Source organism: Copidosoma floridanum, unplaced genomic scaffold (assembly GCF_036245765.1).
Source record: "Copidosoma floridanum isolate Cflo_tuat_1 unplaced genomic scaffold, Cflo_Japanese_pri ptg000020l, whole genome shotgun sequence".
NCBI lineage: Eukaryota > Metazoa > Arthropoda > Insecta > Hymenoptera > Encyrtidae > Copidosoma > Copidosoma floridanum.
Genome location: NW_028321897.1, coordinates 28,814,099 through 28,840,193, shown reverse-complemented (window position 1 = coordinate 28,840,193; position 26,095 = coordinate 28,814,099). Strand labels below are relative to the sequence as shown.

Sequence of the window (26,095 nt, the reverse complement as noted above, 5' to 3'; positions counted from 1 at the left end):
AAATATTTTATACGATTGTTTCATTACAAAAAACTTCAGATTGCAATAAATGTTTAAAACTGACGCCAAAATATGCCGTCGAAGGCATAAGCCCTAGCCATCTCATCTATTCAAACTTCGGACTTCATACAACCCAAAGTCACATATGTTCATTGATACCCTCCGGAGCTTGGCCTACAGTTCATAGCGATTATGATAAGTAAAAATAATAATCTATATTTAAGGTGCTTATAGCCATACTATCAACCTCAAAAAATATTTTAAGCTAAACATTTTTTTAACGTTTTTTTGATACGCAGTACTAAACAAAAATCCAAAGTATTAGAAGAACTCAAAAATAAATGCCTTGAAAGTCTGAGCTTTCAATTGCGTAAACATTTATTTGCATGATATAATTTTCGAAAAATAATATGGCTAGCCTCTCTTAAGCTTTTATATGTTATAGAGAATTGTAAATTAAAATAGGTTTTTTTATTTTACAAATGTGAGATGTGAAATTTTTTTTTCTTCTCTATTTCCTGTTAATTTTTAAGACTATATTTAAGAAGTTAGTATATATAGCGAAAAAGACTCGTCGCTTTCTTTCGCTATGATATACGCGGGTATATAGTTATATAGCTGTAGTCGACATTTTCATGCACCACTCCTCTCTCCGTAGGCACATATTCCGTATACCCCTTTCACGCGTCTCCAAAGTATGTGCCTACATGCCCATTTCCACGCGAATCCGTAGGCACACACTCGGTATACCCCCTCCACGCTTCTCAAATAAAATAAAAAGTATGTGTGCCTGGTTCGACCGCTTGGCCGCGACGGAGCGCTCGAAACAGTGGCCAAAAGTGAACTCGCGCCGTAGCATTGCAGTCAGCAATCTCTCTACTAATCTCTGCTCCGGGTCACTTGGTGATAGGCCCTGGGGTTATAAATTAACCTTTTATTTATATATACAGTGGCAAGTAAGCACAATGCGTGACAGGCGCTTGTGTTAATAATCAATAATATATATCGTTTAATAAAGCGACCAGTTAGCGCCCTGGGTCATTGGGTGATATGCGTTTGTGTTAATAATTAATACTTAATTATTTCATAGAGAGGCCAGTTAGCACCCTAGGTCATCGGATGATAGGCGCTTGTGTTAATAATTAATACTTTATTATTTAATAGAGAGGCTAGTTAGCGACCCGGGTCATTGGGTGATAGGCACTTGTGTTATAATATTACAATTTTTAATTTTCGCGCGTCTTTGGCAATGCCCCTTTACTGCTGCGCTGTCTGCACGACGGAACTTTTTCCCTATCGTATAGCTATATATACGATCTAGGGGAAAAGTTCCGATATTGAATTTGCCTAATTCAACGCTGTTCGTACCACCTGTTAAAACATAGGCCCTCAAAGCGAAGAAAAGTTATATGGTACGGACCCTGATTCTGATGGAAAAAGAGGTATAGGTCTGCTCAGTCTGTTCACTCACTTTGAGTTTAGCAGAACAGTGGAACCCTCTTTTCAATTTGAACGTTTACAATGAAATAAGCAAAAAATATCGATGTGAATAGCTCCATGATGCACAGCGCGGTGTGCTTTTCGTTTTTACAGATATAGATGTACCAACCAATGTTATTCTTATGCACTGTGCACTGGCCACATTATGTAAATTTGAGCGCGTAGACCTTTACACCATGATTTGAACTTACCTAATGTATATTAGCGAACTGTACGAACGAAACGAAGGAACCAAACGAATGAACGATGAAAATCGAGCGTGCCTATCTAGGAGACGCATGCTGAAGTATTTTTTAGTTGCAGATTAGCCCTTATGGAAACAGTTTTAAGCGTGGTGAGACCTGATTCGTTGTTCACAATTAACCAATCAGTTTTGTCCATCTGGCTTGCAGGGCTTGAAGTGTTCGTGTGTAACAAACGCTTTAATTATTTAGCCCAATCGCAGTATAAGAGCAATTAAGCTGAAATCGATTGAAATTATTTTAAAGTGATACAAATCATTTTAAAAATGTTTCACTATTGCACTATTATTTTACTGTTGTATACAGCTCATGCCGAAATATATTTCCAAGAAGAATTTAAAGATGGTAAGTAGTTTTTGTATATGCTTTTCTTTTCTTTGCGAATATACCTTAAGAGTTGTAATTGAATAAATCCATACAATACGTTAATAGATTATTTTTAATTAATTTTTTTGGTTTGTTGCATAAATAAGCAATTATTTTGAAATTTCACCCCTCACCTATCTTTTTAGATAATTAATGTAACTATTAGCTATTAGTCTGAACATAGTAATTCCATGTTTTTACTACATATTTAATGTGGTGCTAGCATATGGTCATAGTTTTTGTTTGTACAGGAAACTAGCCACTATAATAACGTTATGTTTTCTTCCGTTTTTTATTGTACACTGAACTGTTAAAGTTTTCCACACGATACAACTTGGTTTTTAGTTACTAGGTTACAGCAAAATCTGACTAAATGCTTTGTTTTTCTCGTTAGTCTCTTAAAACTCCTGATAATTATAACTTAACTCACAAAGTTTTGAAAATAATTTAATTTTATCAATTAAAAAAGTTGTACTATTTGCATTGCGGATCTCATGGTGTGTAAATTACTCGCATTATATTTTTCTCTGGACAAACTTTGGCGTTTTGATGATTATCACCCCACCTAAAAAAATTCACTTTCATCAAGATTTCTTCCTGCTATGTACGTTATAATGGAAAATTATTGTACATGCCATGTGTTACTAAATTGTTTATGTTACAACGGAACTCAAATTTTTTAATGAGTTGAAAGCTCAGCTTTAAAAAATTTTTCATTTAATCATGAGCTGATGATTTATGACATGGTTTCTTGAATGTTATACAAATTTTTCAAGAAAAATTTGGTACAAGCGTTTCAGAAGTTTGTCAGACGAAAAAGAGGTTCGACTTTTTGCCTTCTAAGTTAGTATTTGGCACGCAGGATGTCCCGAACATTAGCATCGAACGATCTTAAAATACATTTACTTATCACTTTCCTCTCATAAATCCAATTGATTTATATGATTTACACGTAATAAACAAGTCCTTGCTCACTACTTATTGTAAGTTTGTTCCCTAGTAGCATATCGTATAAGTTTTGAGAAGCAAACCCTCTGCATTTCTCACGCAGTTCTTATGTAATTGCGTGACAAGTGCACAGGTCTGCTTTACAAAACTTACGATGTGCTTTAAGGGTTAATACAAACTACTTAACATGAAAAAAGACATTATTTTAGAATCAACTAAAAACTTCGACTGAATCAATGCTAATTTAACACTGAAACAACATAGGATCGACGCAGAATTATTGATTTTATTTACGACTGATTTCAGCATTGATATTTTTAGTAAGGATAATATAAGAAGCAATTACGTTAAAAAAAAAGAGTCCTTCTGTGCTACAATTTGTAGTATGTTATGTTAGGCTATATTTTTGCTCATGATATGGGACTATGAAGTGCTTATCTGCTTAGAACTTTAGTCCACTAAGGGGAAATAAAAATACTGTTTATGACTACCAAACTTTTTACAAGGCATTAAGAATATCATCTGGAATTTCCACTTTACTGACTTCGCTAATTTGAGAAATTATCCTTCATAACGAATAATCCAACTGTTTCCACCCAACGTAATGAAAAGAGCCCCCAAGCTGGTACTTTGGCCACCAAGCTGTTTAAGGAGCATTTAGACTATCATCTGGACTTTTTACTCAACTGACTTCACAAATTTAAGAAATTATCCTTAATAACTATTTATCTAGCTGTTAAAACCTAACATAACAAAAAGAGCTCTGATACTTTAAAAAATTAATCCCAAAGCCTAAATTCTATGTACACTAAACGGTTAGATATTCGCGACCCTCTCCGACGAGTTAAGTAATACTGAAGTTTGCACAATCTGAGATGTAACTTTTTTCAAAAAGTGATGTATTGAACTATCTGAAATTTAGATGGAGCCTCTAAAATAAATAGACAAATACCGTTCCTGTCATGGTTTTTAAAAAAAAAATTACATTTCAGAATATGCACACTGAAACACTCTTCCAGGCTCATGAGATGTAACCATAGAGGTATGAAAAGGTTTAATGTGGCTCAACGTGTCTGAAGTTTCGAGCACTCGCCCAGGTGATTTTTTAAAATTAATTTTCCCGCGCCCATTTATTGCTAAATAGTTTATTACAATAAAGACAATAATAATTTACAATATTGTTGTATTTGGAGCCAAGAAAATTTTTGGCAACGTAAATTAGGATTTTTATGTGCGTATTAACCATGTACATGAATATAATCGCTTATAACTCAAATAGTTTCAATATTCCCACGCCCATTTTGCAACTGTAGCAAGTTTCGTAAATAATCATTTGTATTTTACCCTTTCACGAATGTCGGACTTGGGGAAAATTTTCTACGTCATTATTACCCGCACGTTTTCGATCCAAATAAGCTAGTTTTTACAATAAAAAGTACGTAACTCTCTTTATAATGATTTTCCCTCGCCCAAATTGCATTTAATACTAGCTAGTGTAATAAACATACATTCGTAATAATTTTTATTACATTCTGAGTTAAGGAAAAATAACGGCAGTGATATAACTTACCGTTTTTCCGACCTGACTTTACTTTCTTTGGGATATTCAGCTTGTTATTTTAATTTTACAAATTCTCCCACTTCAAATTTTATACAAACTAATAACTTACAATATAAACGGAATATATTAACGTATTCAGAGTCAAGGAAAATTTTTAAGAATTATAGTTTTCAGTTTGTACGAATTAAATTAATAGTATTTAAGTTTACTAGTTATTAGTGATAGTTTGAAAAAAATCGAGTTTAACTCTATTTTACAATCATTATCGTTTGTTGAGTAAAATAAATGAGTCAGTATGTATGCTCATGAAGTAATGCGAATTATAGCGGTCAAAGTAAGTGCAGCATACATAAAAATTAAAGAAACGAAATATGTATTATTATTCGTGCAAAAAAGTGATGAGGCCATATGGTGATTATTAAAGAATGTTATAAATAATAAGATCAAGTGCTTATAATGAAAATTTTTGCAAAGAAAAAAAAAGCAAAATTTAGCTTTATTCATCGTTCGCATCAAAGTTCTATTGGAGCACATAAACAGCAATCTGAAAAAGTAGCCATGGCTTCTAAAACTTTATGAACTATTCATTTAATGTCTAGTAGGCTGCATTAGCCCCAAGTATGTATATTGCAGAAAAAAATTCTCATAATTATGAATCATCACACAATTTCGTACGTAATTTTACGACTAACGATTGCGTGAAAAATGTTTGTTCACGCATGAGTGAACTTTTAATTAAAAAAGCAGGAGGAAATAATCAACAGTCAAAGTACTTATACGTTTTACATTTATACTTCAAACAAGTTTTTTGCCTATTGTTATTTTTATAGGTTAAAAAAAGTAGGGATTCGATTAATAACAACGCCAAACTAGTAATTTGTTTATTTTTGGCTATGTTCCACATAGTTTTTTAATACAACTTTTTTTGGGAAGACGCTTTTTGGTGATTCAAATAAAACATGAATATCTTAACATATACTAATTATTTGCATAGAAAAATAAAAAATCATACGAGTGACAATATAATAATATTATCAATGGCAATTTCGGTAAGAATAAAACAATATTTAAATGTGTGCTATCATTAGTACTAATAAGTAAATTATCAATAAATAAGTATAAAACATAGTCGAGACTACAAAAGATTCATTCAATTTTAGCAAGTAACTGTTACATATATTGAGGATAGTATCACTTATCGCTCCATAGAACTATATTATTACACTTTTGATGTATCACATTTTTTTTCTAATGGTTAATTAGTCAATTTGACTTATAATAGTCTTGGTACAGTACAAATTATTATAAAATTATTAGATTTTCTAAACTATCTTCTTTTTTTTTCAAAACAGTCTCGTGACAATGTTTGTCATGTTCCCCATATCCTCTGAAATGCGAAAAAATCGTGAACTTGAAAACTTAAGATTAGTTAATCTTTTTTTTTTTTAATTTTTTTTTGTTTTTTAATGGATGGACTACAATAAACCCTTGTAAGATGACCACCTCCGACTTTCATAAAACTTTAATGTATTGTAGGACATTAAAAAATAAGAGAAGAGGGTTTTTTATTGGTGGAATAGCATTTGTAGGGGGTGAAAACAACCCTTTAAAATTACCACTGCAAATAAACTTCTTTCAATATTTCTAAGAAAATGTAATATTGATATAATTCGAAAGCTCAATTATGTATTGTAAAATGGGAGTACTATGATAATTATTTGGTCCCGGAAGGGTTGATACCCTTAATTTTTTCGAATAAAACTTTTTTTTTTTTTTCGTTTAATTATATTCAAAGTGTTTCGCGGATTTAATCAAAAACTCTATTCATGGTTGTTATGTACCCTTGAATTAAGAAAATTTCGCATTCGAAAAATTTTTAAAAATACAAAAATTTACTGACAAAATGATGGAATGTAATTGTTTAGGGTCCAAACAACCATAAAAAAACTGTCGTTTTACAGCAAACAAATTCATGTTGGAATTACATCAACATCCAATTTTTTAGAAATAGTCAAAAAAGTTTATTGGCAGGGGTGATATTGACGGGTTATTTTTACCCTCTAAAAACGATTTTCCACTAAAGACAAAAAAACGTCTCTTTTATTTTCTTTATGTTCTACATCTCACAGTTGCATGAAAGTCGAAGGCGAGCACTTCACAAGGGTTGCTTGTAGACCATCTATTGGAAAAAAATTAAAATAAGCCTAAATTTCTGTAAGTTTAATAATTTTTCTCACATTTCAGAGGGTATGTGGAGCACGACAAAAGTGGTCCCATGGCTTGCCTAAAAAAAAATTTTTTTATTCAGGTCATCTTGGCAGATTTTTTTTGTTAGAATTATACTTATACATATGTAGTGTTCATGACTATCTATTCGAATACTTTTAAAATTATTTTTTCTTACTCCTGTCTTTTTTGTTATAATAATTTTTTCACTACAAATTACTGCTTTATTCGTATAACTATATTGTAACGTGTTTTAAGTTACATTTGACGCCAATATTTTTTACACAACCCCCAAATGAACTGTTTTTTTTTCCATTGTTTTCATCAAATTCAGCAGTGCATTCTATATTACTTCGCATTTTATATCGATAACGACTTTTTTGTTTGCGCTTTAAACATACGATGGTATTTTTTTCTAATTTTCTGGAACAATGTAAACAATTATTTACAATATTGAGTGATCTTATCAACAAATCTCTTGTGACATATTCGCGAAACTCAGAACACGAAAAATTTTCTTCAAATTTCCTTTGATTACAGATACAAAAAATATAGTACAAAATGTAAACACCGCAACTATACCCATCGTTAAGCGACTGTGTTGGTGCAACAGACATTTGAGAAATTTTCCATTGGATGTAACGCAAATTATAAAAACTAGAGCCTGCAATTGTTCCTTTAAGAAAATCTATGAAATCTTTTTCTACTCGTTTTTCATGGTCCGTACGTCCATATAGATCTAGAAGCGTAATTTTTTCATTTTTCATTCAACATCAACTATTAAGATATACTAATGAGAAAAGTATAAAAATGGCACTAAAATTACCCTTCCCAGAGGTTTTTTAGTGGAAAAAATTTCTTTATGTGATTTATTAATAAGGCGTTTTTCTGTAGATGAATCTCCTATAATCAATGCCGTATCGTCAGTTCTTACAAAAGAGTAACCGTCCGAATCGATTTGAAATACTACAAATGCATCTATAATTAGACCATGAACCCATCTGCCTTGTTTTAAGCTAATAAATTCTTGCGTACTTAAAAAAATGTTCTCTTCTGTTAGTGACCGCTCAGAGGAATATAGACCTACAGAGAAACAATCTGAACTTACCGTCCAGTAATATTTTATATCTTTCACCGTTCCATTAAAATACATATCAAGTTTCTCACTACAGGATGCAAGGTTCTCGGCTTTACTATTACAATCATACTCAGTAGAACTAGTGTTTTTTAACATACTCTGTTTTTTATCAATCGTTTCTGTTAAAAAATTTTCATGCATTCCTGTCTCAAAATCCATCTCAATTTTATCGGTACAGGTTTTAATTAATTTAATTTAATTTTTTGTGTCATATTATTTGTTTTTAAATTTTCTACGGAGCAATCAAATGTTCCTTTTTTTTATCAATATCAGTCTCATTTTTATTAATCTTTAATCCACTTTTTCGTCTTTTAACTTTTTTAGTATTTTCAATTTTTATTTCGCGTTTCCTGTTTTTTTTTAGTCCCCACATCTTAAATACCCTTAACTATTTCAGTTGTGTCATTTTTTTTTTTTTGCAACTCATGAGCAATTTTAAAATTTTTTTTCAGCTTGCAGTGTCATCTTTGCATTTTTGAATTTTTTTTCCCTCTTTGCCATTTATCTTCGGTTACAGGATTTGGTACTGTTTCTGGATATTTAAGCTTTTCTCGTTGTTTGCGACCTCTAAGGTCAATATTCAATTCTAATTTTTCCGTGATATTTTTCCGGTGATTTTCTAACTCGCGCACTCTATCAGCAATCGATGAATTCTCTGAACATTTGAACACCAGATCTTTATTATTTTTGTGTGTCGTTTCAACGAACGCATTTGTTACACGAGAGACATCAGGATTTATTATATCAAGGTCCAAACCGCTCCACATTGGCACATATGGGATCCAATAACATAATATATGTTCCAAGAGTTCGGGAGAAAAATATGTATTTGTAGGCTTGCAATTGTCATCGCTGTTCAATTTTGGTAAAAACATTGAAAAATGGAGAGTTCCTATAAATAGTATCACTTTGTTCGTCTTCGTGAAGTATTTCTTCATCCTTCGTTTGTTCCTCGAGATTTTCAAATTCGTGAAGATCCTCTATACTTTTTTTATTTTTAGCAGCACGGTTGCTAATCGCAACAATACTTTCCGAAGATCCACGCTCACTTTTCGATAATAGTATTGTACTCAAGTGCCGAAAATATTCACACAATTGCTCAAAATTTCTAGACAAACAAATAATGCTCATACACTTAAAATAAAATGTTTTCCTGTCTTTTAATTCAGGAAAAGTTGTATCTATAGTTCTTGAAACAATTTTCATAAAATTTTATCAAAATTACACCTTTAGGGAAATTTCGTTCTAGATCGACACAATACTTATACAAAATTAACAAGTACATACTTATGTTCATAACATTCTCCTCATGTAAAATTTCGTGAATTGATGGCCATGACCAATCAATTGTAATGGTATAAAATAGTGGCCATTTTTTTTATTAACATAATGAAAAACTCATACCACTTTAAAACAACACTTACATTTTTTGTGGTATGATCACATGTTATCCATCTGATCAGCTCTACTATGACATATTTATAGGCAACCACAATAGTATAATAATATCGCTGATTACAATTCAGACCAGTTTACTTACGTACTACGGATTCCGTGGCGTCCATGTGTAATATATTTCGTTTTTTATCAATGATTAAAAGCAGGTCCTCTTCAGTGAACATTACAGCACATAAAGGAAGCTCTATGAAACGTAGGAATGGATCAGCCATTTTTTGCTGACTTATATACCTCTGTATGAGATCAGATAAATCCAATGACTGCAAAGATAATCTACCTTTTTTTAGATCTTCTGACCTTATTTTATACAACGTATTTTGTCGTACTAATTCTTGTGCATGACCATCATGTAATAGTTCTGGAATAACGTCTTGTTCGATCTCCGTAAGTACAGTGGCTGCTCTTCCATACCGCAGCTTTTCTGCCAAGGTTTGACGTCTTTGTCCTTGACAAGATTCAAACAAATGTCCCGTTTTGCTAATGTCATGTACGTATTTAATACCTTTTATGTCACTTGCGATAAGCAGTACTGCACAGTTATCGTTAATACCTGATAATCTAAAGCGGAACCACTGCTTATGCTCTGCTGATCTGCATTCTGCGTAAGCAGTGATATCTTGTTCGTTAAAATTTACTCTGCTGCAAAAAGATAGAGTACAGGTACACTGTAATTTCGTATACATTAGTTTTTTGAAAGCATACTTTATAGTGTAAGGTGCTATGTCACCATTATCAAATTTAAAAATTGTGAATGGGCATTTAAGATTAGCGATGTCATATTTGTATTTAATATTCTTGCGACAATTTTTTTTTTCAAAGATTTTTTTTTTTTTTTTCATCCGACTCTTTTCATAATCACCGTCATTGACGCTATCACAGTCACTATCGTCGCAATCATCACCATAATTTTTAACATCGTCGTCGTCGTCTTCATCGTCGTCTTCGTCTTCGTCGACGTCTTCGTCGTCATCGTCCTCTGCATTTTCCGCACCATCACTATTCTGGTCATCATTGTTATTTTTATCCATGCAGTCATCAATACCATTATCATATTTATTACATTTATCAGCATATCCTTTAAAGTGGAAACCATTATTAGTTTTCTCATTTTCGACTGCATAAATTTCATCACACTTAACTTTACTTTGCAAAAGTATTTCTGTATGATGAATTCGAATGGGAGAAACAGTCTTATCTTCTTGTCTGTTATCAATAAAAGTACGGTTACTATCATCTCCATCAGAAAATTCTCTTCTTTCTCCCTCCCCAGATTTGTTTGAACAATATTCAGTATCAAGTGGTTCATGCATGTCAGTAGAAAGCTGGTATGTGCTCATGTCATTATTATGGTGAGTATCATGGGACTCATTATTTTTAAGTTCAGCACTTACAGTATTAAACTCGTCATTTTTATTTGTCGCACTGCTCATATTAGCTCTATTATCATTGATACTGTGGCTACATTTTGCTAAAACATCAGAACCGTTACAGTCTTTGATACATTTATCCAATACCTGAAAGTTTTTTTTCCACCGTTTTCGTGCTACTTCAAGGTTTGTTCATTATCACACGCAGAGTTTGGTTCTTTAAAAATTTCTCAGTGACCTCTGTGGTCTGTTCCAGGAAAATATAAATAAATATGTTTATTAGAAACCACATTAGCATTTATGAGAAATTTTGAGATCACACCTCTAATTTTTCGAAATTATAAAAAATTAATCTGATACATCGCAACGAATATTCCAATTTCGAAATCAGTACCAAATTCTCCGTCCCTGCCCATAATTTTTTGGTATTCCTCGGCATCTTTGAATTTTTTTCTCTCTACCAAAGTACACTTTAAAGTGTCTGCTATACTATCACACTTTTCTGTAGCGTATTCCACTATTTCCTGTCGAATGATGTCATAATTTTTTTCATTACCGTATAAATGATAAGAAAAACACTGAAAAAGACAATTACCATCTCCAATTATTAGAATAACATTAAATAAACGGTTTTCAAAGCAAATAGTCCTACATTTTCCTTTGATGAATGAACTAACAACATTGGAGACCCGTTTCTTTGGTTGTACTTTTCGTGGACACACTTCAGCAGAATGTTGATTTTTGACAATATCAGCTCTTCCACTAAGACAATCTACCTTGGAAGTACTGCTTCCGAGTGTTAATGTCGTTCCTTTATTACAATACTCATTGCATTTCACTTCAGTTTCAGGAATGCATATTTTTTTGTTAGCAATTTAAGTGAGATCGTTATTATTCCTTAAATTGTTATCGTTAACTTTAGATATTGAATTTAGGTGTGTCTCAGACTTGCTGTTAGAAATCGAATCATCAAAAATAGTATTCTTACTGCCTTCGATCTCTGTTGATTTGGTTTCTTTAAGGTGTACTACGTTGTGTTTTTGGTCAAGAAAAAGTTTCGACGTATTTACGGTGACGTTGTCATAACTGTTGTTTTTTTGGTTTATTTTTTGTATTGAACTTATCTTGTTATTATCTAAAAGTTGCCTCAAAATATTTTTCATCGGCGAAGATGGAACCTTCCGTAAGTATTATTCGTGATCTTTAAAATTTCTGTTACTCTGCTTATTACATTCATCTGCAATCTAGAAGATTTTATGAAAGTTAATATGTTAGTTTAAATACTTATATTTGTGGAAATAATCGAAAAATATTCGTAGATATGTATAAAAACCTTATCACGGTGGACTGATGTTTTTAAAATCACGTCTAATAAGAGAGGCTGTAACCTATATTTGTTATAGAGTTTGTAAACATTATTATTGATATCCAGTGTCGTTCATTTATGAAAAGATCAAAGAAGTCAGCAAATAATAATAAATAATGGTAATAATAATAAATAATAGTTAATAACAATAATAAATAATAATAATGATAAATAATAGTCAATAACAATAATAATTACTTATGATGTTTATGACTCCAACAACAGCGAGCAAGACAAAATTCATCAAATAATAAAACCAATGGCTATTGCTGTTGTACATAATTTTTTATTATTTCCCCTGACGACGTTTCTCTCCTCTTTGGGTAGGAGTCTTTTCAAGTCAAAAAGATTATTTTGTTCGAAAATTCAAACAACGTCAGTACCCAACGAGGGCACATAGTCGACTATAGTCATAGTCGACAAAGTGCAGTCAGGCCTTGATGTCCACTTTTTCAGATGCAAGTAAAAATTTGCACATATATTTGAAAGTATTGCTACAGGAAGAAAAAGAAATGCATATTTATCACCCTTACAACCAATCAATTCTTTATACAGATAAAAAATCATCAACAAGCTTGAGGTGAAACAAAATAAGAGTAATACATTATGAAAACTGCAATTGAAGAATGAATATCAAGGCCTGGTCCACTTTGCAATTTTTTGTACTTGCTTCCTTAAATCTGTAGTACTTGCTGACAATGGATGTACCGGGTCGCTGCATAGAGGTTTAGAAATATAATAATACATACATGCAGCTATCAGTATGTTGGACAGTTAAAAAGGGGGTGGGGCATACCAGGTATATTAACAACAAATGTTTGTATAAAGCATAATATAGGAGTAATAAACATTTCAAAAATACTAGTAAATCGATTTTTCATAACTGGTTTAAATTGAGTAAAAAGTAAAAAATTGGTCCGGTCTGACCATATTTCCCATTAAAATAGACATGACCAAGGTGCGAGGCGTATCGAGCCCTAGGGATTGATACATAATTTTTACGTATGATCCACACATACATAAGAAAATCTACAAAGGTTCTGCCAAACGTCATCGTTTTTAATAAAATTTTTTTTGAAAGTACAGGTTCGGGACTGGTCTTATTTTATTCGCAATACTATGTAGTGTACAAAAAAAATCGTGAATACGAGTTTCACTCGTTGTATTACACTTTTTGGATTTTAAATTCAATTATAATGTCTGTATGTATCATGTATAGATGTATAATTTTTGGTTCTAAATTACGCCATTTTTCGGACCGCATGAGTGATAAAAACGGTAGAGAGGGAAACACGGATTCACACGCATACCTACATGCACATACATACTGCTTAGCTTGTTATGTTCCTAGTTAGTTCCGAAAATAACGGAGCCAATTAGTGACTTTTAGACACTTAAGCCAAAATTTCATCTAGTGCCGTACGATTTCTGCATCGTTTAACCACAGCCCCAAAAAAAAATCCTTTAATTTATGCCACCTGCACATTAGACATGAAAAAAAACTCAGAGTATAAGAAACCTATTTTGGTTGAAAACGATTAAAAGAAAATTTTTATTTCATAAAAAAACAATACTTTCACAATTTTATTAACACATCGTGACCAGTATACAACTTTTATTAGTGTCTCGGTATGGAGATTGAACTGCGTGTTATAGTGCGTAGATTATTGTACAATTTAAAGATGTGTTCAATCTAGTTTTTATACATATCAACGAGTATAGGCATAGTTAGTATCTCTGGCGCAAAGCGCTCGCACCATTTTCTAAATCTTTATTTAAATAGATAATAAAAAGGAAAGAGACAATATCATGAAATATATTTTTTTGGCTTCAATTACGCCAAAAAGCACAAAGCAAAAAAAAATTAGTAAGAAACACAGCATGGGCTTAAATATAGACACGCGCACTTGCATGCACCTATACACACATACAAATGTAGCCTATAAAAATACTATACTAGCATTGAGTAGACGTAAGTTTAGATATTGTAATGAAATGAATTTTGTCACAAATTTTTCAATCGATGTGAAAATAAACTTTTATTTTAAAAGCTTGAAACTTTACTCTAACTTTTCTGATTATTCACTTCTAATTGTGTCAGTAATTGTAAAAAATTGGAAACAAATAAGTGGCTTTTTGATGTAAATCGCATGCATGCCTTTCTAGTTTTTACTACCTAACTATTGAAATATCTTTTGATGCGTTGTCGCTGTCGGCAGAACTTACTGTGCCTATTTTGATACTTACTTTTAAAGAAATAAAAAAAATAAGAAGCTTAAACTATTGCATACCTTTTTTATCAAGGATCCTGTACCATACACATTCAAATTAACGTCTTCCGTGCACTGTACATGTCTAGCTATAATATGAGCATACTTTGTTCCACGGCGCTTTATTATCTCTGCAGACAATTTTCTATTTTTAAACACCTTGCCACTCATCACTGCCATTTTTTTCACAATTCATAGAAACTTCATGATAAATTTGCAGAAAAACAATTTACAGTGAACATTAAAATGCGCGATATTTTATAAGCAGGCAGTTATAAGGTACACAGTTTTATAATATATCCTTCTCGTAGGGACTTTCTTCTCTGAATTGGCTATATAGTAAGCTGTTACTGTAAGCGAGAAAAAGCGCACACGCGTTAGGGTTTGCCTGTACGTACAAGTACATACAAGAGAAAGAGACGGGGCGCGCGAGAAAGTGTGGCTCGACTGCCGTAGCGCAGCGTAGTCGTTATCAATCGTTTACGAGACACAGAGCTATGCTGTCCGTGAAGGCAGTGCGTCAACAACGCATGCTACAGTACGTAAGTATGTAGTAAGGCGCACAAAATAGTAAGAATTTCTTTCCACGGTTCGCTCAAAGCGGCAAAAAGTAAACTTTAGTACTCTTCGAGATTTAATGCCTTTTGCTAAATAATTTAGAGAAACATAAATATAAGTGCGCACGAAAACAGTTTTGTAGTCAAACCCTTGTTCAGGTGCAGTTACAATAAATTAATTTGAACAAATTCTTTTTAAAAATATAAAGAATGCTGGCTTCAAGAATTTTCCTCAAGTCTGACATTCCTACAGTAATTAATGGTTTTATTATATTGTAAGCTTACCTTAGCAACAAAATCGGTGTAAAAATAGTCTAATTCGGCCGGTACATGGGCTTAAATATGCGGTACAACGGTCAACACGCCTGTAACCATTCTTGACGATTCTTAAACGTTTTTCTCGACTCTGAATACGTAAATATTGGGTTAGTTTAAAGGTTAGTATACATATTGGTGCGGGAAAATTAGTAAAAATTAGGAACACGAAATAAGGGTAAGTTATATCACTCCTGTTATTCTTCCTCAACTCAGATTGCTATAAAACTAAAGCCCAAAAATGATTGTAACATCAGCTAAAAAAAGATGTAATTTGGACAGGAAAATTAAAAATTATTAAAAGTAACATACTTATCATAAAAACTGACTCATTAGAGTTAAAGAGGTTTGTGAAATAATGACGTAAATTTTTTTTTTTTTCATTGTAATTAATTAGTTAGCAAAAAATGGGCAAGGCCAAATCATTAAAACGAAAGTAATGTACTCCTTATGGTAAAAACTAGCTCATTTGGGTCAAAAACGTGTGGGTACTAATCCTAACTTAAAAAAACGATGGATCACGTGATAAAGCCTGTTTATTCGTTACGTGATTGGCTGAGACTGATTAAACGCGGGTAGATTCGAAAATGAGATTTAGAAAAATCAGTGAAAAGTCATTTTAATTTGTAAGTTGATAAATATTACAATATTACGTGTTACGACAAAGATGTAATTATTGTATTTTTCTTTAAAAATATAGAAAATGAATGTTTGATTAAATTTTGGGGGTTAATGTATTGCGTTTATATGGTTAATTATTAGTTAGTATAAAATTTGGAGTGGAAAAATTTGTAAAATTAGAATAACAAGCTGAATATCCCAAAGAAAGTAAAGTCAGGTCGGAAAAACGGTAAGTTATATCACTGCCGTTATTTTTCCTTAACTCAGAATATAATAAAATTATTATGGATGAATGTTTATTACATTATCTTATAGTAGATGCAATTTGGGCGAAGGAAAATTATTATAAAGAGAGTTACGTAATTATTATTGTAAAAACTAGCTTATTTGAGTCGAAAACGTGTGGGTAATAATGACGTAGAAAATTTTCCTTAAGTCCGACATTCGTGAAAGGGTAAAATACAAATGATTATTTACTAAACTTGCTACAGTTGCAAAGTGGGCGTGGGAATATTGAATCTGAGTTATAAGCTATTATATTCATGTACATGGTTAATACGCACATAAAAATCCTAATTTACGTTGCCAAAAATTTTCTTGGCTACAAATACGATAATATTGTAAATTATTATTGTCTTTATTGTAATAAACTAGTTGGCAAAAAATAAGCGCGGGAAAGTTAATTTTAAAAAATCACCTGAGCGAGTGCTCGAAACTTCAGACACATGTGGCTCATAATCTTTGTACTATCTGTTTGTGTGACATTCGACCATCACACCTGAAAATATTAAGTAGCAAGCTCGGTAACCTTGGGCATTCTCGATTTCAGTAAAAAGAACATTATTTAAATAATCTACTCTTAGTTTTCGTAGCATGCTGCTCGACTTCTACAAAAAAAAAACCTGGAACATTTGGTGAAAAAATGAAAATGCATCAGACTCAAATTAAAATTTTGGATTTTAATGTTTTTTTTTCCGTTATGAATGGCATCATGCACTGAAATTTAAACTGCACATCTGTTGAGTTATACTTGACGGTAGAATTTAATTTAGAAGTTCCAAATATACTGAATGCTCTCAACGTTGTTTAACTTTATCTATTATTGCTTAAGCCTCTAAAATATTACCAAACTATGGCGAGGAAAACCTTTAGCAAAGTTGGGTAAGGTGGGCAAAGTTGTAATGTTCAAGACTAATGAAAAATTTATAACCAAAAATTTTTTTACAATCAGAAAACTTAACAACCAGAGCAAATAAGTTCTAGAGCCTCAATTCTCTACTTTTTAGCAATATGATAAATACAAATGCATGTTGTCCTACTGACTTAAATGGCTTGAAAATTTGAGTAATCAATGTCAGGGTTACAATCATTAGCTGATCTGTCACTTATGGAGGCTCCCTCGTGCAGAATTGCCAACCCTTGTCGTAGATCTCGAATTTTCTCGCAAACTCAGGTATAGTTGGCATCACTGGTGCAAAGGAAGACAGACTAACCTATGAAAATACTATGACTTTATCAATTTTTTATAGAATATATCGAAATTGTTCAGGGTAACACTTACTATGCTAGGCGTCATTTGAAAGAGGAGGTTTTTTTCTACAAAACGTGTGCGCTCTTATTACGGGAACTGTTGATTTATTCGAGTTTTTAAGTTGTTGTCATTACGTGTGCGAGCTCCACTATAAGAATACGTGTTAGAAAGCGCTACATTAAATTAATATCTAGAAATTTTGCAGGGTAAGCGATATAAATAATTATTTCATTGGATTCAGTAGATGTTTAACTATTCATTTGGTCTTGGTTTGGGAACTGTCACGAGGGAGCCTCCTTAATGGATTATTAATTAATCGATTTTGAAGCTGTAGTTCCAGTCTCAATAAATGCTCTGCGTCCTTTTCTTAACGCCCGAAATTGTATACGCTGAAATCATTCAAAGTTTTTCTTCTAGTTCGCCCGTTTGCAACTCTGGACATTGTTAAAAACTTTTGTGAGCCCTAAGGGCTTTTTTGTGAAATTAGTTAAGTTGTTATGTATTTAATAGCAAGTTAGTTCGACGTTAGATGGCTCTATTGACTAAAGTTTCCCGCAAATGTGACTACCTGGATACCTCAAGGTGATCTTCTCTGACCAGCATGTCTAACACCAAACTGGTTGCATGGAAAACCACTACGTTCTGAAGTATTAAAGCTAGTTTTAGTGCTCTTTTCTAATGTCTCCTTGTGTTATGTCAGAGACATTACCATGATAAGCACCTCCCGTTTATCGTAGAGCTTAGTAGTGTTGGTGATCTAAAGCGGAGATTTGTTCATGTCGCTTGTCTGTTAAAGAATGTTCTGTTTGATCAAGTTTGTTCTCCTTTACAGCTTCACTATTAAATTCGTCAAACTTGTACCTCAGAAATAATCAGTGATTCATAATTAAATGTTTAGAGTCGAAAGAGTAATTCTGATCCAACCTTACGACAAATACTTCTGCTCTGAACGTTTGCCAGTGAATGGCTAAATTGGTTTTAAAAGATGCCGGCTTTATATACTTTTCCATGGCCCGAAGGATTTTTCAATCTTATGTTTTCCAGTAGAGAGAAAATTGATCATTTCCCTTCAAAATTTTCCCAGCAATACGGGAGAAATAGTTCTGTCCCAATCAAAAGTCGGCTTCATTTATTCATATAACAATTAAATGGAAAAATGACAATTTTTTATTTGGTTTTTTGCTTATGTCTTCGCTTTTATTGCTCTTGGAGAAATTTTTCGACCACCAATCTCTTCGTCATCAAATTTCCTATAAAGTAGACACTTTTACCAATCTATTAATAATTGTTAGTAACATGTTAATAGCAAAAAAGTATAGAAAAAATTTTTTATGCTGAAAAACTTTAGATCGACTTAAAGAAAAAATTATAATGTTAATTTGAACATGACCGTGCAAAATATAGCTATTAAGTTGCATAACAAATATCTATTCGTAAAATTGCAAAATAATTGTTAGTTTTTTGTTAATTAATTTTTTAAAGTGAAACTTTAAAGTGATATCCCATGCTTCACAGTTGGTTTATCGACATTTCGCTTCGTTAAAAACATTGTATTTGATGTTAGTAATAATAAAAAAATTAGAAAGAATTGATTTTTGTGAGTTTTGACGTTTTGCCTGCAATAAATGTATTTTGCAACTTAAACAATTGTGAATATCTCAATTAGTTTTGCATTTTTTTTTTCTTAACAAACGTCATTGGATTTGTCATAAAAAAACACGAGTTCAATAAAAAGAATGCTCTAGCTCACTCTAAGGGCGAAATACAAGAAATTGATGTTTTTTCAATAACGGACTAATAATTGAATTTTTTATTTGCAAAAAAATTTGTGTATTATCTTCATCTATTTCTGCATCACACAGCCGGAGCGTTTTATCAATTTCATTGAAAGGGAAGTGGAAAAAAAAATCAAAAAAGTCACATTTTAACAGCTGGGTCAGCTTTTTTTTTTTTTAACTTCTTGGCAACACCGACATCAGGAGTCGATTTTAGCCAAATCTTATTCTTTGCTGCTCGTTCAATACTCTAATTTCTGGTCGTGATGTTTCAGCCGTATGTTTAACCTTTAAGTTGATAGAGTGGTCGAAGTGTCGAACAGATGTTCGGTTTTCGTCTGGCTATGTAAGGGGAGAAAGAGAGATGGGATAATCAGGTGAGTTTGGCATGAAGGAAAGGTGGATAGGAAGAAGTTTGATTAGGAACCATATATATATATTAATATTTAAAAGTATTTTTTTTTTCTCCAAAGTAAAGTTTCTCGAAGGTTTTCATTACTCGCTAGAATTTCATATAATAAAGTCGTTTGCAGTAAAAAATCTTGCTGAAATTCTCATAACCTTTGTATTGTCTCCACAAGCCATGATTTGCACATCAAAATTAAGATCCACCTCCTGCCCCCGCAGAGATGGAGCCATGGTAGCCCTACACCTGTTCAGTTCGGGTCAGTTCCAAAGTGGAGCAGCTCAGTGCTCCTATCCGTACCCTTCTCTTGCAACTAGGTGGCTAACCGGTTGCAGTGCGCATGTTTTAAAACACGGGCGTCGGCTGGCACTGAAATTTCAATAAGTTGTTTGACATAATTATACAGTAACAAATGTTCTAAGATATTCTGAATTTTATGTGTATTTTTATTGTATTGATCAAGTGCACTTAACACGAGAAAAATAAATATTTTGTTAGAGTAGTTATTATACTAGTTAAGATTTTATGTACGTTAAGTATTGATTCTTGTTAGTACAAAAGGATATACTATACAAGAATATACGGTATTAAGTGAGAGGGTGATTCTGCCGTAAGTTGGTTTTTTTGCTTCGTACACTCGAAGTTATGTTGGAAAAGTTGAACTTTCTTGGAAAAAACTTCCAAGCTAATAATTGTAATCTTAATTTAACTTTGAGTCTAACTATTTCCCTTTTTTAATGTGAAATAAAGTATTAAACAAGAATATAATGTAGAAATACACACAGAAAAATTTTTAAGCTTTTCGATTTTTGAAAAACAATTTTATAAATTTTTAAAGTATTGGTCACATTTGTACCCCCTCTAAATAAAAAAAAATATCACCCAACTTTTGATGCAAAGATTTCGTAGTATATTAATTTTAATTTCCTTTTTTTTATGTAACACCCAGTAATAGGTATGACAACAAAAAATTAAAGGTTTTGATACTAATTTGAGCCGCTTACGGTAAAATCACTCAAGTATCGCCATGTTTCATTGCATACAATATAATATTAAATATAATGACGTGCTTTTGCCCACGCTTGAGTGCGATTTGTATACTTATTTGAAGTTGTTCAAACTTTGTTGAAATTTTTATAATATTCTGGACTGTATCTAAATCTTCCAAATTTTGCTGGTTCTGCTGTACCATGCCTAACTTGGCCAAACTTTGCTGGCTGAACCTTTCTTAACTTTGCTAAAGGTCTGAATCTCCAAAATTTGGCACTGTCAGGTAGAAGTAGGCAATGTAGAACAAAGTTAGGTAGAGTTTAAGGAGGTTCGATACATACCATCGGCAATGGTTGAGAGCTCAAAATTAGTTTTTGATTAATTCTATATGTTATGAAAAATAAACGTGCGTTTTTAGGGTGATCTCAGCCATGTAGTTATTACGATAGTTCAAAATAAATAATAAGCTACTTAACAAGGGCTGATATAGGAAAATTTTTGTGACCTAAACATGAAATACCTTAGTAATGGTTGAAAAATAGAAAAAAAAAATTTTACTTCTTCAAATACTGCAGAATCGTATGTCCCTCTAATTTTTATTCATATCCATACTAATTAAAGACAAAATGATGATTTTTGACATAAAAATATCAACTATGATTAGGTTTATAAGATCAATGTATGTGACGTCATAGGAATAAACTGTATTACGTTCTGTCGGTAATGCCGTGAGCTTCCTACACCCCTGACCCCGCTTCACCACCCTATTAGAAATGAATCCACGTGGCGTGTACAGCCACTTATGGTGCCGGAGGCTCCGTATACGGTCCAACTAGCGGGCCATGCACTACGGAAGCTTGTATCCTCCATCTACAGGCAAGTTGCTTGCTTTCCTCAGTGTAGGCAATGTAACTACTTGCTTTGCTCAAAAAGCAAAATCCAAAATAGTGTCATAACCTGTTTTCGAATCTTCCAGCAAATATTTTTACAACATTTATTAATTTTGTGAGTATATACATAAATGTTAGAAAACGAGTAATTGTTATCTATGTTACCATCCTCCATTTATCATTAAAAAAGAAAACTGTGGTTTTAATTACGTATTTGAATAAATTTACAGAGTACGATGGAGGAAGTCAGCGAAGACAGAATAGAAATTATTTACCAAAATGAAAGCGAATTTCTAACGATTCCAGGAAGAAGTCTGGTAATTTAATGATAAATGGAGGATCGTAACATGGATAACAGTTACTTATTTTTAAACATTTATGTGTATACTCAAAAAATTAATAAATATTGTAAAAATATTTGCTGGAAGATCCAAAAACAAGTTATGACGCTTTTTTTTAATTTTGCTTTTTGAGCAAAGTAAGTAAATTGCATTGCCTATACTGATAGATCAAGAGCTGAGGCCGGAGGGTGGTCAAAATTTTAACCAGCCGCCACTTTCACCAGAACTGAGAAGCCTCATGATTCTTAGAGATTCGAAATATTTTTGTCATATTTCATTCTGGTAAAGAGTTTTGTCGGTATTTAAGAAGTGCCATATGGATTTTTTTATAAACCAGCCGCAACTTAGATCAATGGATAGAAAATAAAAAGTTGTCATTTAGTGAACAAATAGTGCCATTTGCGGCAAAATTAGAACGCATCTTGTACCCGAAAATCGACCTCCAAAAGTATAGATATTTTATTCTTATCTATAATGTTATCTACAATGCCTCATTTATTATCTTAAATAAGTATTGTACATACGATCAGGTAGGGGGTCTATTTATTTGAAGGTCGATTTTCGGGTACAAGATGCATTCTAATCCTGCCACTAACGAAATTCTCATTGACAACTTTTTATTTTCTATTTATTAATTTAAGTTACGGCTGGTTTTTATAAAAACCATATGGCACTTTTTAAATACCAACAAAACTCTTTCCCAAAATGAAATATGACAAAAATATTTCGGATCTCTACGGATCATGAGGTTCCTCAATTCTGGTAAGAGTGGCGGCTGATTAGGATTTTGACCACCCTCCGGCCTCAGCTCTTGGTCTATAAGGAAAGCGACTCTTTTGGAAAAAATCATATCGAAAAACCACATAGTAAAACCATGTAAAAAAACCACATGAAAACATGTGGTTTTACCACTCCGTTTTCATGTGATTTTTGTCTCAAATCACCATGTGGTTTTTAAGTAAAACCATATGGTTCTTACAAGCTTTTCTTTTTATAAAAGAAATTATTTCTACTTAAATTTAATTATTTAAAAATCTTAATAACGCATCAACAATGAATATAAAAATAAAACAAAAAAAAAGCCTCTAAGGTGAATTGAACTTTGGCTAACAGATTCTTAGCCAAGTATCTTATCCATCTATATTCTTAGAATATTTGTATTTAAGTAAAATTTTTTTTATTTACAACTAAATGGCAAAACATAATTATTAATTTGATTAGTTATTCATTAAATATTAATATAATTATTGGATAATGTATGACTGAAAAGTGTATCATTTTGGTATGTATAAACAGCAAATTTAATTAAAATTTTAATTACCGTAGCCATTTTATCTTGGAAACAAATATCTTTACAAATATTAATAATAACAACGTTAAATTTATTGCATACACAAATTCACACGATTTAACTGTAGTTTATATGTAAATAACTAGTTATGTACAAATACAAACAATAGAATACTGTGCCTTCTGTACCTTATAAGGACACAAAATTGGAAACTAGAATCAAATCTAAGTCCAGCCCAATGGATAAGATACTTGGCTAAGAATCTGTTAACCAAAGTTCAATCCACTTTAGAGGCTTTTTTTTTGTTTTATTTTTATATTCATTGTTGATGCGTTATTAAGATTTTTAAATAGTTAAATTTAAGTAGAAATAATTTCTTTTATAAAAAGAAAAGCTTGTAAGAACCATATGGTTTTACTTAAAAACCACATGGTGAGTTGAGACAAAAACCACATGAAAACGGAGTGGTAAAACCACATGTTTTTATGTGGTTTTTTAACATGGTTTTACTTTGTGGTTTTTTTCAAAAGCGAAGAGAAGCAACTTGCCTACAGATGGTGGACACAAGCTTCCGTAATGCATGGCCTGTCTACAGCGTGTGATCAGGTGTGTGTACGGACAGCATACGGCTGTCGTATATTATGGCTTCCATGTACTGCCCTTGTACTGCCCGTGAGGCTGTGTACCGAGAATAGCTGGCAGACCTAATGAATTGCATGCAATATTTTTTTTCTTTTTATTTTTTTAATATCCTAAATAAATTCTACCTAGAATCGGCTAAAATTCAGTAGCACTTGATCCAAATAATAATACACCGTCAATGTAAAATTGCAGTTCAATAATATTATCATATTATGAAATAACAAGTTCATCGATCTTTGTGAATTTCCTGCAATTCCAAAATAAGCTATCTTTAAATTATCGCTAACGTCATTTGGATTAAATTTTTCAGCTTTATATTCTTTGGTCAGATTGTCTTCGAGTAATGTTTTATGAGATTACGAGTAAAGTATTGTAACATTCGATATCTTACCTTTGAACGCACACACTGGGATTATTAAACAAAAAGGGTCATGAAAGGACAACACCGAGGAATGGTGAAGGTCGGTGGTCACTATTAACTCGATTTAACAGATCAAGCGAACCCGGAAGGGTGAAGGATTAACCCAAATAATTATAAATCGAAATTGGGGATAAAAAAAAGACCATTGAGTTGTACGTTTAATTTATATATTATCATTAAACTCGTTTTCTAAAGACCATAACAGTAATCCAAATTGAACGTCGGTTATACAAAATTACTCCGTTTTACCAATAAGGACGCTAATGGATTATAATTATGACAAACAATTTCTTTATGAAACATTTGCGTTTCAAGTATTTCCGAAGATTATGAAATAGTTAATAATGATATTAATCAACGCATGAATTAAAAGGAAGAAAGAGATTTATACAAAGTGTTGTAAGGCGCGCAACAAATGACTGCTAACAAAAACTCGATTGGAAAGAGAGGCCTCATAGCCTTCCAAGCAAGGGAGTCAAAGTTAGAGTGTCAGGTCTCTCTTCTAGCTGCAACATGAGACCTCGGTTTTAGGGCGGCATATGAATCTTCGCTGTCCTTGTTTATGATACCGATGTGCCAGAGAAAGAGACAGGTAGTCGCTTCAAGTCACATATTGTAATTCTCCCATGTAGTGCTAGCGTTAGGCTCGGTGACTGCGGCGCGGGCGACGGTACGGGATGTGCTGCGTAACGAGCTCCCAGAAAATTACCTACTTGATGCGCGAGTGCGCTTGATATTTATGAGCGCCTAATTTTAAACTTACATCGTAACAAAAAAAAATGTATCCATTTTTATGTAGTTACATAACCGATGGTCACAGTATTATTCAATTAATTTAAATTTTTTCAACAAATAATCAATTTGTATATTTTAAGGCTTACGATCTTTTGCACAGTCTTTTAAAATTTTTTGCAATCGATTGCTTGCATTTCAAATTAATATTATTGTCACTATCAACATCAGATTCACTGCTACGTGTTTCAAACATATATTTATGATCTCTGTTTCTCTATTTCTTTTTCTAACGTATCTCATATGTAATAAATGTCTATTCATACGTATATTAACTCCATTGTAGATCTTTTGAAAATACTTTTTTATTGACTAATTTTACCTATAGTGTTGTTATAAAGACACTTAATATCGAAAGATGTTTTAAAATGTATAAAAAAGCGTTAATTACTTTAAATTTAAAGTTAGTATCATATTATAATGGAGGAATATTACAAATAATACTTTTTGCTCTGGTACCTTGTAGATTGATAGTGTCTTACATGCAAAACATGGTGTTTTCCATAAATTTAGACGCTTGTTTTTGCTAATTTTCATAGGCTTCATAGATATGTATAATGTACGGTCAGGGTACGGGTAGTACATGGCAGCCGTAAGAGACGGGTGCCGTGTACTGTCCGTATACGTACGTGATTACACGCGTTACACAGGACAAGAGTATTATGTCCAGTGTGCCGTATGATAGTCTCCGGCGCGGGTGGTCCTTAGATTTTTTCTAATCGGGACCTCGCTAAAAGATTGTATTGAACCTCCTTGATAGAAACATTTTTCGGTCTCAGAAATGTCTCACATTCACTTACAATCGAAATAACAAATTCTTCTACCCTATAATTCTGTAACCTTAAATTCTTTATCCTTATATAACCGTGTAACTTTTATTATAACAATTACTTTATGTTGTCCTAATAATAAATTTCATGAAAATCTACAATAGAAGCTGTAAAACTAATTATTTATTGGTAAATGGAAGGGTGTACCATGGCACAATTTGTTTGACATCATTAGGTACATCTTATTATGATTGTATGAATTTTATACTGTTCAAGTATAAGGTTCCTTATTTAAGAAATGTTAAAAACTT

General features: G+C 32.3%; 1 protein-coding gene across 1 annotated transcript in view; it reads left to right on the top strand.

Annotated features, from left to right (window-relative positions):
* Positions 1-1,738: 1,738 nt before the first annotated feature.
* Positions 1,739-26,095, top strand: part of Calr (calreticulin) — a 201,124-nt gene continuing 176,767 nt past the window's right edge. Inside the window, exon 1 of the mRNA XM_089593647.1 lies at positions 1,739-2,087. Within this exon, the coding sequence (XP_089449773.1) occupies positions 2,009-2,087 (79 nt within the window). The 5' untranslated portion in view covers positions 1,739-2,008. The remainder of the gene's footprint in view (positions 2,088-26,095) is intronic.